At 41.7% G+C, this 14,269-nt stretch overlaps 2 protein-coding genes across 6 annotated transcripts in view; both read right to left on the reverse strand.

Annotated features, from left to right (window-relative positions):
• Window positions 1–6,605, reverse strand: part of LOC108095529 (inositol-trisphosphate 3-kinase A) — a 32,559-nt gene extending 25,954 nt beyond the window's left edge. For all 3 annotated transcript variants that reach the window (XM_017196651.2, XM_017196653.2, XM_017196654.2), the window contains exon 1: window positions 3,688–6,605. In XM_017196651.2, coding sequence (XP_017052140.1) covers window positions 3,688–5,352 — 1,665 coding nt within the window. In that variant the 5' untranslated portion in view covers window positions 5,353–6,605. The remainder of the gene's footprint in view (window positions 1–3,687) is intronic.
• A 4,616-nt stretch (window positions 6,606–11,221) lies between these two features.
• Window positions 11,222–13,908, reverse strand: LOC108095616 (pre-mRNA-splicing factor 38B). 3 transcript variants are annotated; one of them, XM_017196781.2, is made up of 6 exons: window positions 13,750–13,908; window positions 13,534–13,686; window positions 13,335–13,459; window positions 13,104–13,239; window positions 12,107–12,213; window positions 11,222–12,020 (listed from the first exon to the last, which is right to left on the reverse strand). In XM_017196781.2, exons 1-6 carry the CDS (start codon window positions 13,757–13,759, stop codon window positions 11,331–11,333), a joined length of 1,221 nt encoding a protein of 406 aa, XP_017052270.1. In that variant the 5' UTR covers window positions 13,760–13,908; the 3' UTR covers window positions 11,222–11,330. The 3 variants fall into 3 exon arrangements, with proteins under 3 accessions (XP_017052270.1, XP_017052271.1, XP_017052272.1); XM_017196782.2 differs by lacking the exons at window positions 13,335–13,459; window positions 13,534–13,686; window positions 13,750–13,908 and having other exon boundaries at window positions 13,094–13,203; XM_017196783.2 differs by lacking the exons at window positions 13,104–13,239; window positions 13,335–13,459; window positions 13,534–13,686; window positions 13,750–13,908 and adding an exon at window positions 12,795–13,025.
• Window positions 13,909–14,269: the final 361 nt, after the last annotated feature.

Here is a 14,269-nt window from a genome sequence, read left to right on the forward strand (position 1 = left end):
TATGATATACTCGTCCGATTTTGATGAAATTTAATTCGAGAGTCGTTAGAAAACTCTATATTCCAAAAATCATGGTTGTCTGATGAAAAACAACGATGTTACAATTTTATTTCCGTTATTTCTATATAGATTTTTCGATCTTTCCTCTGGCAGCTATAAGATATAGTTGTCCGATTTTTATGAAACTTTTTTCTCAATATAAGAGTTTTTAAAAACTTGATATTCAAAAAATCATGCTTGTGGGATAAATACAACGATGTTATCAATTTATTTCCATTAATTCTATATATATTTTTCGATCTTTCCTATGACAGCTATATGATAGAGTTATCCGATTTTGATCAAATTTAATCCGAAATTCAAAAACAGTTAGAAAACGCCATCTTGAAGAAATCAAGTCGATCTGATCAAAAACAACGGTCTGAGAATTTTTTATTTCATTCTCTCGTATGGGAGCTATTCGATATAGTCGGCCGATCCGGCCCGTTTCAACTTATATACTGCGTGCGGTAACTACACACCTTTTGGGAAAGTTTCAGCAAGATAGCTTTAAAACTGAGAGACTACTTTAAATAGAAACAGACAGACGGACAGACGTACAGACGTATTCTGATTCTTCTCGTGATGCTGATCAAGAATATATATACTTTATGGGGTCTGAGGTGTCTCCTTCACTGCGTTGCAAACTTCTGACTGAAATTATAATACCCTTTTGCTCTGCAAGGGTATAAAAAATATTGTGAGAAGAAATATTTATTTATCACATTATTTACCCATTTTACAAATAAAAATCAAATTTTAAATATTCACTCTTACACACTTTGGGGGCCCCCTTGGCCCCGGGGGCCCCGTATAATTGATACGGCATATACGGCGGTAGCTACGCCCCTGATATGTCCCCATATGTCGGATAATGCCCCGACTTCTACGTCTGTTTAACTGAATGAAACTCGATGTTGTGACGGGGAAGCACTCAAGTGATTGGAAAATCCATTCGCATATGGCAATGTAATTGGAATTTAATTTGAGACTTCAGCGATCATGTACACGAAAACAAAGTAAAACCTAATCGGCTGATGTAAGACTTTAATGACTAAATAATTAAGTAAGCTTTGTATATTGTTTAAGCATAAACAGAAACTAACTTTGTAAACAAGACAGTAAGCCAAGTAAATATAAATATGAAAACATATAATATATATTTTAAATTGTTTCGTTCTACAAATAAAAAAAATATATAAATACTTTGATAGGAAATTAACTTTTATAATAAACCATTCATTTAAAAAATATAAATAAGCATAATCAGTAAATAAAGCAAAAAGTGAAGGCATTTCTAATGCGTAAAATATTATTAGAAACCACAAGCAGTCATTTTAATTACCTACTTTTAATTTCGAAATAAATTTGTAAAGCAAAAGGTCAACGCATACACGATCTTAAGCAAAATCAAAAGCAAAGGAGGAAGTTGAATAAGAATCGTATTCAAATGGCTCGGAAATCTGTAATGACATGCTAATAAAACACGAGTTTATCCCAGCGAAAAGTGGAGGTTGAATAAGAAGTGTATGTAAATGCGATTGAAACTGAAAATCAAAGGAGAATGAAAACTGGGTCATCAACAAAATGATCAATAGATCCTTTCGTGAATGGCACTTCCAGTTGGTTCTAGCAAATTTCGATGGCAATAAAGATTATGGCTAAGAGCCAAAACGTAATTAAATGCGAGATAGCACTAGAATATGGTATGCTTGCAGAAATTTCTACATCTCAGGTTGTTTATCAACACGATTCCCGTGACTTATGGAGTAATCCCCTCGGGACTCGAGGGCTCGTGTCTCATATAATCGCATATAAACATGTACATATATGCGGGTCTTAATGGGAACGGTGACGTATGCGTGATATCGCGAAAGATCGCTTATCGCTCATCCCCCGTCAAAAAAAAAAAAAAAAACGAAGAAGAAAAGTCGGTCGTGTAAAAGGCGAAGAGCATTCTATGTACAATTGACTTAGACCGACGGATGGGATCATCGCGGATATAGCCATGTGTCTCCCATTAAGCACACTCCACCCTCGTGGGTTAAAAAAGAAGAGCAGACCATTGTTTTTTTTTTTTCTTTTTTTGGTTTTTTTTTTGCTGGAATCCCTCCGATTATTGCTTTTGTCGGCGGCGAGGGCATTCACGTATACTATATAAATGCCAGGCAGATAAACCCGCTTGATAAGCGCGTAACATTATTAACCAAATACACACACGCACACACAGGTAAACAACACACACACTAACACATACACATATATCTCTTGCATACATACATATAGACGGCGACATATCCAGGTGGAATGCTTTATTATCGTTATCATGACTCCGAAAATTCGGTTTCTAATACTTTTATTTGCTTTACAAACTTTCTGCCGTCTGTCGACCAGAAAAAAAAGGAAGATGCCATTATATAAAGGTAAATATGTGCTGGCTTATATATGTACATAATATTTATCTATAATACAATATACAGTTAACTAAGATAAGCTTTGTCGTCGCTGTCGCTGTGTGTTGATGTTGTTCCAGTTCTAGATAAAAAAAATGAAATGAACGAACCGAGCCGAGGTTTTCGGTTTCGTTTTTTTGGTGATATTTTTTGTCTGTTCTTTTTTTTTTATCAAGGCACCCCTTATTTTTCAACATCAACCATACCGTTTTCATTCACACACGAAAGCCACAGAAAAAAAAATATTATAATAATAGCAAACGGAACGCGGGGAGTACAAAAAAGACTTCTCCGAGCAACAGAACCTCATTTCTGTGATAAGATAAAAATCAAATTAATTAACAGCCTTTTAAGCTAACGCACGCACACACTCGCAAAAAGACCTGCATATACACGGTGGGAAAAAACGTAAGCCGAGGGGATTACCCCTCTTTAAGTGTTGGAATTATGGTAAGAACAAAGGATGTCAAGGTGGAAAATAACTTTATTATTACTCCATCTCTAGAACCATTTTTAATACAGATTATATATAGATTATAGCAAGATCAAGGCTGAAAATAACTGTCTTTTATAAGTTCATCTTTAGAACAAGATGGAACTTTTGTGAACTTCTTCAAGAAAATTTTTTGAAATTCTCAAAGCCAGTTTTCAAGTTAAAGTACTTTCACAAAGTCAGTAACACAAAAGAGTTTCTTTATGTTTTATATTTAGTGTATTTTATAAGTCTTATTATTATAGTCTTTGTTTTTTTATAATGGTCTTGCCGTTAAAAAACTTAATTATGCTCTTTAATTAGGATATAATACTGCTCGGAAGCAACATAAAAGGCTTTTGGATTTGAAGATGTTTGCACACTTATTCAATTAGAAAACAGTAACTATTTTTATCTAACTTGCGACTAACTACTTTCTCCCAGTGTATATGCACCAGCTTGCTTGCTTATCTCCTTTCGCTGCCATTCAGACCTGCCCTCATTCACTGCTGCTCTTTTATGCCACGAGCAATAACAAATAATAAAAAAAAAAAAAAATAGTTAATATTAAATTTACTAGGCTGCTCTTCCTCTTCGTCTCCTCCTTCTACTCTTTCTTCTTCTTCCTCTTCTTCTGTACCGTTCAATTTGCCACCCCGAGTTTTTTTTTCTTTAGTCTAGTTTGAGATTTCCCTGGTTTGTGACGTCATTGCGGGCGCCTACCTTCTTGGAGCGATCCCGCTGACGATCGCCCAGCTGCGTGGCGGCCAGGAGCTCGCTGATCTGCCGCTCCCGCTCCCGCTCCCCCCGCTCGTAGTCCTCCGGCAGGAGATCCTCCACGTCGCGATCCTCCATATCGGGATCGTGCTCCTCTAGATCCTCGTCTTCTAGATCCTCCTCCTCCTCCTCCTCGCCGCTGAGACTGCTGCTCTGCGTGCTGCTCTTCCTGGCCAATGCGACGCGAACGCCGTTCACAATGCACTCGCCCCCATCCAAGGCGGAAATGGTGGAGCCGCAGTAGTAGAGGTTGCTGCAACTGCTGGCCGCACTGACATCCGACTGGCCTTCGTCCTTGCCGCACCCGGGCGCCATTGCCGATCCGCCGTGTCCGTGTCCATGTGCTCCTCCCCCGTGTCCATGGGCTCCACCTCCTCCGCCGATGCCTCCTCCTGCACCTCCCGCTTCCAGGGAACAGCGCCGCTGGCCACGTGCCCGCTGCAGGCGAAAGTACTCCATCTCCTCCATGCTAATCCCGCAGGCGGTAATGTCGTCCGAGTAATCGCTGACCACCACGGAGGGTGTGCGCACATAGCGCACTCCCAGCGGAAATCCACTGCCCCCCAGTTCGCTGTAGGAGCTCTGGGTGGATTCGCGTCGCGATCCCGGTGCGGCGACCACTCGCTCCTCGAGCAGCACCTTGGTGGGTACACCCACCACCGTTCCACCGGCGGTACCGCCTCCGCCCGTTGGCGAGGTCAAAGGTGAGTCGGCCAGAGCGGTGGGTTCTGCCAGGGGCAGTAAAGCCGGCCGAAGGGGCAAGTCGGTGACGGTGAGGGTCATCCTTCGCTGCGGGGGTAGCACCACGTCCATGCCGCCATCGTCGACCTCCAAGCCGAGGGCGGAATCACTGCTGGCACAGCGTGTGACCTTCAGCTTCCGCTGGCGCGGCGACAGGTTGCCACTGTCCTCGTTGTCGCTGCTGTAGGGACTCAGTCCCCCACCGGTCACGTTGCATCCCTCGTCCGAATTGGAGGTCAGTGTCTTGGCCTCCCGCTCGCCGGTCAGCTGTTGCTGCTGCTGTTGGACAATCATGGCCTGGAACTGATCGATCAGCTGTTGCACCGGCTTGCCTTTTTCCGTCTTGCAGCTGGGGTAAGCAGTGCGGTAAGCGGTGAAGTGTGGGGTTCTCTCCGGTTTACTACTTCCGTTTCTTGCAGTACTCTCTTTGGTACTTTCTCTTTCGCCGAAAAAGTTCGCTTTCAATTGCGCCTTGCGAAGGGCCAACTTGCTGGACAGTTCTTCACATGGATTACCAGTGCAGATCTCGTTTATTCCAGTTTCCCGTTGGACAGTTGTGGGTGGTGTCGTTTTAGCTCCAATCTGCTCCGCTGCTCGCTGATAACTGAACGCCGTTGCCTCTGCCGCCGGCCATTTATTTTCAATTTTAACCGTTGTCGTCGTTTTCGTTATTGTCGTTTTTGCCGTTTTCGCCGTCACCGTCACCGTCGCCTGCGCGGCCGAAGTAAGCATCGACGTCGGCGTCGACGTCAGCGTCGGCGTAGGCGTCACCGTCGACGGCGGCGTCGTTATCTTTGGCATGACATCGAATTGAAAAGCGGAGGCGTCAGACGTTCGCGAAACCGTTCCCGAACCGTCGCACGCACTCATCTCACATGGATAAAGCGGAGATCAAGGGAAAGTGGAGAGGAAACTTTTGGAAAAAGGGGGTGTTAGGGGTGTTAGAAGGTCTTGGTAAAGAGGGAACAGAGAACAGGTGTTGGACAAGAAGGAACTTGGTCACAGGTATTTTTAAGGGAAGACAATTACAAATAAAGATGTTCTTGAAAAAGAGTAAGAGCCGACATGAGTTATTTTTAAGAAATGTAAAGTGCAACGGTGAATAGTAAAATATTAATTAGCACATATTGAGTAGCGTTCAAGAAAATTAAAAGAAATGTAATAATAGTTTTACAAAAGAAAGCCAAGCTTTGGAAAAACTTAGGATACGATTAAAAAAATGTATTCAAGTATTGATAAAATTTTGATGGGGAAAGAGAACACCAAAAATATTTAGAAAAATAAAGATGAAATTACTAAGAACTGAAACAGAAAATAAGAAGTGGCTTTTAACGGAAAGGTACTTACTAATTAGGGTGAAAGCAGTGTGTATGAAATATTAGGAATTTGGTGAACTATGTAAAACTGTAGACCTCATAAAAACAAAAGTAAGGTTTTGGAGAAATTTATTAGTGGAAAGGAGTATAAAAGAATGATCTTCGTTTATAGGGATTATTGAAAGGAAAAAGTTAGTGAAGTAGGTGGTTAATAGGCGGGAAGAACGATGTGCGGCTGAGATCCCGTCAAAACTCGTCACTGACGCCACTGCCAAGACCGAATTCCAGCGGAGCTAGAGGTGAAATCTGACCGTGGAGTCCCCGGCAAACATTCTACGTCCGCACTTTCCGAATGGCACCTGTGCGCTGCCGTCGCTGAACTGAAATCGCTTTCTGGGGCTCTGCAGCTCTGCCCGTTTCCAGAGAGGGGAGGCGGAGAGGAATCTCGAAGAGCGGGGGCCAAAGAATTGAGCGGAGAGGAGAGAGGTGGAGAAGAGTAGAGGAGTCGAGTGTTGAGTGTGTGTGTGTGTGTATGTGTGTGGGGCGAGGGAGGTAAAGAGACAGACGGAGAAGAGCAGCTGTTGCGGGTGGGCTTATTATTGTTGATAGTTTTCTGTTGTTTTTTTAGTTTATTTTCTTTTTTTTTGTCGGTTGGTCGATTGCTTTTGCCACTGTTCTCGTAATTTAGTTGGTTGGTGCTACAGCTACTGCAACTGCTACTGCGGGGTAATTGTAATTGTGATCTTGAAACGTTGACGCAATGTGCAATGATCCCGCACGTACACACGCACACCAGCACACACAATGACAGACTGACAGGCGATGCGACTCAATGCAATAAAGCACCACCAGCACACTTACACCACCACAAAATTCCACAAGCACCGACACTGACGCACAATGGGACAAAACGTTGATTTATCGCTCCGGAGTGAATTCAAAAACACGAATATTTCCCAGAAATCAAATAAATATTTTATGGGGCAAAATGGGAAATTACTTAGAATTCTAAATAGTTGATATTAGAGACTATTTTTATCTCGACACTTTCTAATTTACGTCAATGTAACCAGTTTTAAAGTCGCTAACTAATTTCATTCAGAATTTCACGTTTACGTGTTTTGTTATTAATGACACAAAACTGTTAGTTTTATTTGAACTGAAGCTGTCCATTAAGCTACCTTCCTTTTAAAATTTATCTACAACAAATAACACAAAGGCCTTAAATTAAATATTGACTGTAGGCAGATAGTGAGATAAGTTATATATAAGTAGCAAATTCGGTAAACGACTACCAAATATAAGAACTCCAAGACTTATTATAACAATATTTGTTTATACAAAAATTCACAGACACCGTTTTCAGTTAATGACCTAATGACGTATGTATATAATAATATTGTGGCTATTAACATTTAAATTTCTTGAGAATAGCCCTTCCGCAGTTATTCATTCTGATTTTTCTAAAATAAACAAACGTAATAATTTCAATTAAAATTTAATGGAAATAAAACCCGGAACGGTCCACTATAGTAAAACCACTTGCGTACATGACTTACGAAATATTTGAGTACGTATAGCTCAACCACAAACCAACGTCCTACGTCAAAACTGATTGTAGTTGCAGAAATTCCGTTGCAAATTGCAAAATTTTTATGAGTTGCAATAAATACAATATATGTATACGTACGTTAAATAAGTGACCGATTAAATTGTAAGTCGCATGGTCTCTTAAAGTTGTTCTTGGGCAACAGTTGACGAACGCTATAGGAAATTAATCTTTTATGGTACTTTGCCGCAACATAAACACATAAAAAAAAGGACGGGAAACCCAATTTCCCGTCGACAGGTTCATTGACTATAGGCCAACAATTATTATCTGGTCAGGTGTTTTCTTTTTTTTTTGGTATGCCCGGAATCTCTATGATAGCACGTGATTCACTACTTGCGAAATCCCCACCCACTCCACGGTGCTGCGACAATGAGGATGATGATGATATGATGGCCATATAATGTTTATAACGATGATGATGATGGGTGACCCACGGTGCGACATCGCACTTTGTCCAAAACGCCAGCGGCAATGACGTCAGTGGACGGCGAACAACGCAGACGCAACAGCTCAGACAGAGATGGCAGACAGCGAGGGGGTGGAGGGGGGTATGATTACCAAGTAGACAAGGGCGCGGTGATTACTCAACTCCTTACCGCACCCCCGAACGAATCCGCCCGCCATTCCCCTTCGGCCATCGCATGCGGTATAAATAACAAGGGGCAATTAAAAATGCAATTTTTTTTATTGTTTTATGTGATTTTCTGTCGTTTTTTGTTCTGGCTCTGTGTGCGTTGTTGTTTCTCGGTTTTTTTTTCGTTTATATTTTTTTTATATACACATATATGATTTGTATTTCTTTTTTTTTCGTCGTTGACTGACAAGACGCACGGACGCTAGTTGCTGACGCTGATAGGCACCGGCGGAATGACGTGGTAACAGCTTAAAGTAAGACACCCCCCAGCTCTTCTGCGGTTGTGAAATCAAAACCACTTTAGGTTTACACACCTGCGATCGAGATCGATATACGGCTAAGTTTTGCGCTCGGGCAATTACGTCAATGCATTTGACGAGAGACGAGAGTGGCTAAAAAAAAACCAACAACAAAATACAAAAACCACAACTGAACAGAAATAAAAAGGTGAGCGCAAATAAAAATAGTGAAGGATAATGACCAGTTGCATTCTCGCACTCCGAAAGCCCCTTCGTAACGCTCCACGCTTTTGCCCCACTGACCGAAATCGAGATTCCGAAGCTTGGAAAAAGCTCGCAGAGCCTCTCAAAGATCAGAGCTACCAGGTCAGCTTTTTTCCAGACTATATTGTAGTATAATATATTGATTTATTTCAGAGGTTTCTATATTTCATTCTATACTATCGTTTTCGTATCTATAATGTATTTCTAACAACTAAATTACTGTCACTTTCTAAAAAATGTACCCTAGGAATATCCCCTAACCAATATTTATCTTAATTACAATTTTAAAAAATTGGGACACATTGATTTATTGTAGACTTCAAAAATTCCCAAAAAATTACTCATACGCCCCGTAACGGCTTACTTTACACAAAGCCTACACTGCGTATGATTCATATATTTTCTAACAAAATACAGCAATAAAATGTGAAAATCGAACTGCCCGTATCTTTAACTATTGAGTGATATATATATTTAAAGCAAAAACCATTGTACTTTTTAATTTTAAAGCGCATTTAAATATTACTCATACGACACGTACACCAAGTGGCATTTATTATTTCACAAAGGCAACGATCTATTTATAAATATAAATGATAAACGCATATTGAAATGCAACCTCAGTTTTATGATAGAAGTTTTCTGATTAATAATCTAGTAAATAATACATAATAGTACATAAGTCCATAACCTGCCGATCTAAGGGCTTTTAAAGTGGTTAATTTTTATGATTTTGCAGTTAAAAAACAAAAAATATGATTAATTTCGGTCTTAGGTTTTCAAAATCTGTTTCTTTTTGTTTAAAAAGTTCCCATTCATTTTGTTTTCTGGATGTATATTTAAATATTTGAAATTTTGGCCCAGATGTATGCAACACTTTTTGAAAAGCTATAAGGGACATCTAAGGATAGAGCTCAACAATGGCGTTCACTTTGGTTTTTCTTTATTTTTTTTGGATAAAGCTATTAGTAAGATATTTTTAATTTCAGTTTCCGCCAAAAGCAGATATTTAATCCCAAAAAAAACCGCCATCACTATCTGAGATCGTGCTTGCACGCAGAGAGGAGAAGAGAAGAACAGAGAGCGGAGAAAAGGTGCTGGCCCAGCCATAAACTTTGCACATTTGCTTTTGGGCGCTATCCATGTTTTATGGCCATAAGCACACACACGCACTTCGGTACACATAGGCACTCATAAACACACACACACGCATACTACCCCGTTTTCCCAAAATGGTCAAAACGGGCCATTTGTCGCGCGCATTCGCACACGCGTGAATTGTGTGCCGTTTACTGTTGTTCGCTCTATTGCCATTTCATTCACTCCGGCTTGTCTTGGTTTTGTTTTTGTTTCGGTTTTTTTTTTTTTTTTTTTGGCCTGACATTGATATGATATCGTTTAAGTATGTATGTGTGCTGGCAGGGGCTTGAATTGGATTATGGTTCGGATCTGGTGGCTTTAGTGGCGCTGTTAATGGTGCTGGCACATGCTAATTACAGTTGGTTCGCCTGTTCGCTTTTCGACTATCCGTTCGCCCGGCGCTTTTTCTTTTTTTTTCTTATTTGCCTCTTCAGTTTTGTTTTTGTAACGGTCGGCGCGAGAGGCGACAACTCGGCGCAGGCGTTGCACACTAACTGAAATTCGAATTTCGGCGGCTCTGGCGGACAGGAGGCTTGGCCGCCTCACCTCTCTCGGCTGTCGCACCTGACCGATCCGAGCTGCCAATAATCCGCGCACCACTGGCGATTATAATTCAGCGCTTGATTCAAAGCTCGCAAAACAAGCCTCTTAACAAGCTTCTAGTTTTGAGCAGGATAGCCATTATACCTATTAAAGTTTGAAAGGCATAGTGCTGATATTACAAATCATTGGGTTCTATAAAACATCCAATTATTTTCATAGATTTTTTCATTTTATAAATGCCACCCAAAAAGGAACCTTCATTAGGACATCTAAAAACAAATACAAGTGCAATCGAAACGACCTTTTATCTATTACAGTTTATATGTTTTACTTATCAGGGAACTGTGCATCCTATGGGCTGGAAACCCCGGCCACCAAGAAGGAATCACTCACAAATAATTTCACACACATTTACAATTGTTTTATGGTCTAAGGTTAAAAGTTATATTAGACTAAATACAATAATACCCGATCCTATCTTAAGAAGCCAGAAACATTTTTTCATATTTGCTGATAAATAGATTATTTGATATACATAATTTGAAGCTACATATTTTCAAGCAGCCTCAAAATATGCAAATGTATAGCGAAAATGAGGACTAAAGGGATATAGCTTGCTGTTTCACCCTTTTTAAAAAAGTCGTTGATAACACATTTTAAAGAAAATTCAGAAACCATGGTTAAAATTACCCTTTTCTGTCCTTGTTATTAACGAATTCAAATTACTCAAATACAGCACACACAACAACCATTTTAAACAAATTATTTTTGACTTTATTTGCATAAAACACAACTTGGAAACTAATTTATTAGCATAATGTAGTCACAATTACAAATATATAGCCTTGCTGCTGTGTCTGAGTTGGGTGATTGTGTCTAGTTTAAGTGTTAGTATTTCGGGGGCTTCCGGGGAGTGTTTAACCTGAGTAAGAAGCTCGTCGACGTGCGCGGCTTCCAAATAGTTGAAAGGGCTTGACAATTGGTAAAAAAAAAGTGGTAGTGCTATGGTGAAAACAAATTGTGTTAGTAGCAGAACAGGCAAAGTAGCAGAAGTGGTTTGCTTTTGGTGGGTGGTGTGGGTGAGTGTGTTGGATCGGTCTTCACCGGTGACGTCGCTCCCGCTCCTCGTAGTGCTCGTTGTGCCGGCTCTTGCCACTTCGCTCGTAGCCGCCGTCGCGTTTACGTTCGTGCCGCTCGGAACGATGGTGACTCCGGCTGGGGCTTCTGCTGCGGCTGCGCGAACTCTTTTTGTGCTTGTGCTTCTTCTTGTGCTTGCTGCGATGGCGGTCGTAGTCCTTCTCCTTCTCGCGCTCGCGATCCCGTTCCCTTTCCCGCTCGCCGTAAGCCATTTGTGGCGGCAGCGGCGGCGGGTAATCCTCGTAGCCACCACCTCGACCGCCGCGGGCATAGGAAGAGCCCGAGGAAGCGGCATAGTAATCACGATCATCATGATCGTTGCGGTAGTTATTCGCCGGTGGGTAAGCATTGGATCGCGATCCAGAGCCCGGTATGGCATTCCCGCCACGACCGCTGCCGCTCCCGCGATCCGCGCCTGCCTCCTGGTACTCCTGGTAGTCCCCATCCTGACCGGCGGCTCCGGTACCCGCGCCCTGACCAGCCGCCGCTCGGCCCGAACTCAGCTGGCTGACGGTCAGACCCTGCTCCCGACAGTACTGCTCGATCTTCTTCTCGATCTGCTTCTGAATGGGCACCGGAATGCGAGGAAAGAGCGTGGAGAACCAGTCCAGCTTGGTCATGAACTGGTAAACCATCTGCCCGATGGTCAGTACCTGAAAGAATCGCAGTTAGTAATTGGGTATTGCTCTCGAGGAGATGAGGGGGTACGTGTGATTGGTGGCTCATACAGTTGACTCACCTGGCCGCCGCCCGCCTTAACGTCGATCTCCTCCTCGTCCTGCAGATAGTCCTCGTACCAGTCGTACAGGTCACTTGGTGGCTGCGTGTATCGCAGGTACATGAAGCCTGCGTGACAGAGAAATAAAAGTATACACTCGGGATTAGAATTGTTTTTTTAAAGGTTTATTTTGGCCAAAAAGGGGGAGGTGTGCTTTTTTTTTTTTGGTAGGGTGGTTCGATTTGCTTGACGGCTCGGATATAATTCGATTTTGTTTAAACTTTAAACAAATATAAGTCTTTTACTTAAGCCAATGAATTCAATAAAATTGGCATTTGGACGTTAGTTCTTTCTGACAAAACAAGAACCATTCAATTGTCACAATTTTAAAATCAATATTATATATGAGTTTAAATAGATTTCCTGAGTTCATGCTTTTCAAACTTTGTTTTTTAACGGGACAAATTTAAAGGCAGTTACAAAATAACCTTCTGATCTGGTATAAATGTACAACGAACAATGGCATGTTTTTTAGAGTTTACGTTTGCAGATTTTCTTCAACTTTTAATTGAATTTTAGTATTTCAAAAAAGGCAAGGTCTTAAAAAACAAGAATATGATGAAATTATTTGAGTTACTCTTTGCATGCTTGGAATAAACATGGAATGAAGGTTATCGTGATACTTGATAACAAGTTGGATTAGGTTTACCTTCGCAGGCAGATGTGAAGAGATGCCAGGTCCTCTACTCGTTTCTCGCTTTGCAAATGGAGAAGGCATACAACTTGAAATTTGAACTGAAACAGGCTTGTTGTTTAATCCATAGAATACCTTCCACCATTCTATAATAACTCGCAACCGTCGAAATCGACCCACCCTAGTTGTTTTTCTTTCGTTTTGGGGTGATGTGGTTTGCTTTGGTTTGGCATGGTTTGGTTTGGTTTTGGTGTGCTGAGGAAGCAGGAGCAAGCGACGGCATATGTGACTGTGGCTGAACTCATGCGACTTACCAACACCTACCTAGTGCCCGGATGTAGGCCGAGTCTGTGTGGTTGAGCAGTCCGTTGATCTGCTTTCGGGTCAGTCGCAGCGTGTAGAGCTTGTAAAGCAGGCAGTACGCCGTGGACACGATTCCGCCGGCGCCAACGCCGCGCACCTGGATAAGATTAAGGGTATACAAATGAGTAAATAGATCGGGGGTTATATACAAGCATCGCCAACGATTAGCGCTACATTTCATAAACCACTCACACCGCCGCACATGCCCGTCTGTCCGGACGTTTTGCGGGATCCTCGTTCCCAGGGCTCCATGTGCTTCACCTGATAGTAGATCTCATCGACTACCTCGTGATAGGTTTTCAGCTTGAACAAGTGAACTGCGCCGATAGAAAAAAAAGAAAAAAGGCGGGTTAATCTTGTAGGGAGAAGCGAAGAGACAACCTCTACCCACCTTTAAAGTAACTGGAGCTCTGGATGTTGGCCAAGATCAGGGGGTTCAGGTTCATCGAGGTCTCGTTGCCCCAAAACGGCAGCGTGTTGTGCTGCTTGCCCACGCCGGTTTTCTTGCCACCGCCGCCGCCGGCCGAAGATGACGCCGAATAATCTGCGCCAGAAAGGCATCAGTGTAAAACTCACTTAGGGATTGGACCCCATCAATTGTACTCACCTTCGTCCATGCCTAATGGTCTCTCTGAACTGGGAACATTAATTTTATGGCTGCCGGAGGTCTTTGCGCGCGGGAAATCGCGGAAAATGCATGCACTTTTTGCAATTTACGTGCGAGAAAATGCCCAAATTGGCGATGTGTATGCGTTAGCTGACATTATCGGTGCGCTATCGATAACACTAGAGTGGGCTATTTTTAAGGTCACATTATTTGTCGTGACCGCATACCGCGAGTCACGGACTTATAATTTCATAATATTTTTGAGAATTATATTTTGGGAATTCCAAATTATTACCATTTTTTTTATGTATAGATGAACAATTTTAACTAATCAATTTATATCTTCTATTAAAATTACAGTAAAGAAATGTTCTTGTTAAAATTTGGTTGACCACAGTAAATTTTTCAGTACCAAACATTTCAAATTATATTTTGCATATGACTATTCCGTACAATTTCTTATGTGAGCCTTATGGCATTTATGTAATTATTATAAGCAGTGCTAAAAATGTTCTTTTAT

The sequence above is a fragment of the Drosophila ficusphila genome, unplaced genomic scaffold (genome assembly GCF_018152265.1).
Source record: "Drosophila ficusphila isolate 14025-0441.05 unplaced genomic scaffold, ASM1815226v1 contig_198, whole genome shotgun sequence".
Classification (NCBI taxonomy): domain Eukaryota; kingdom Metazoa; phylum Arthropoda; class Insecta; order Diptera; family Drosophilidae; genus Drosophila; species Drosophila ficusphila.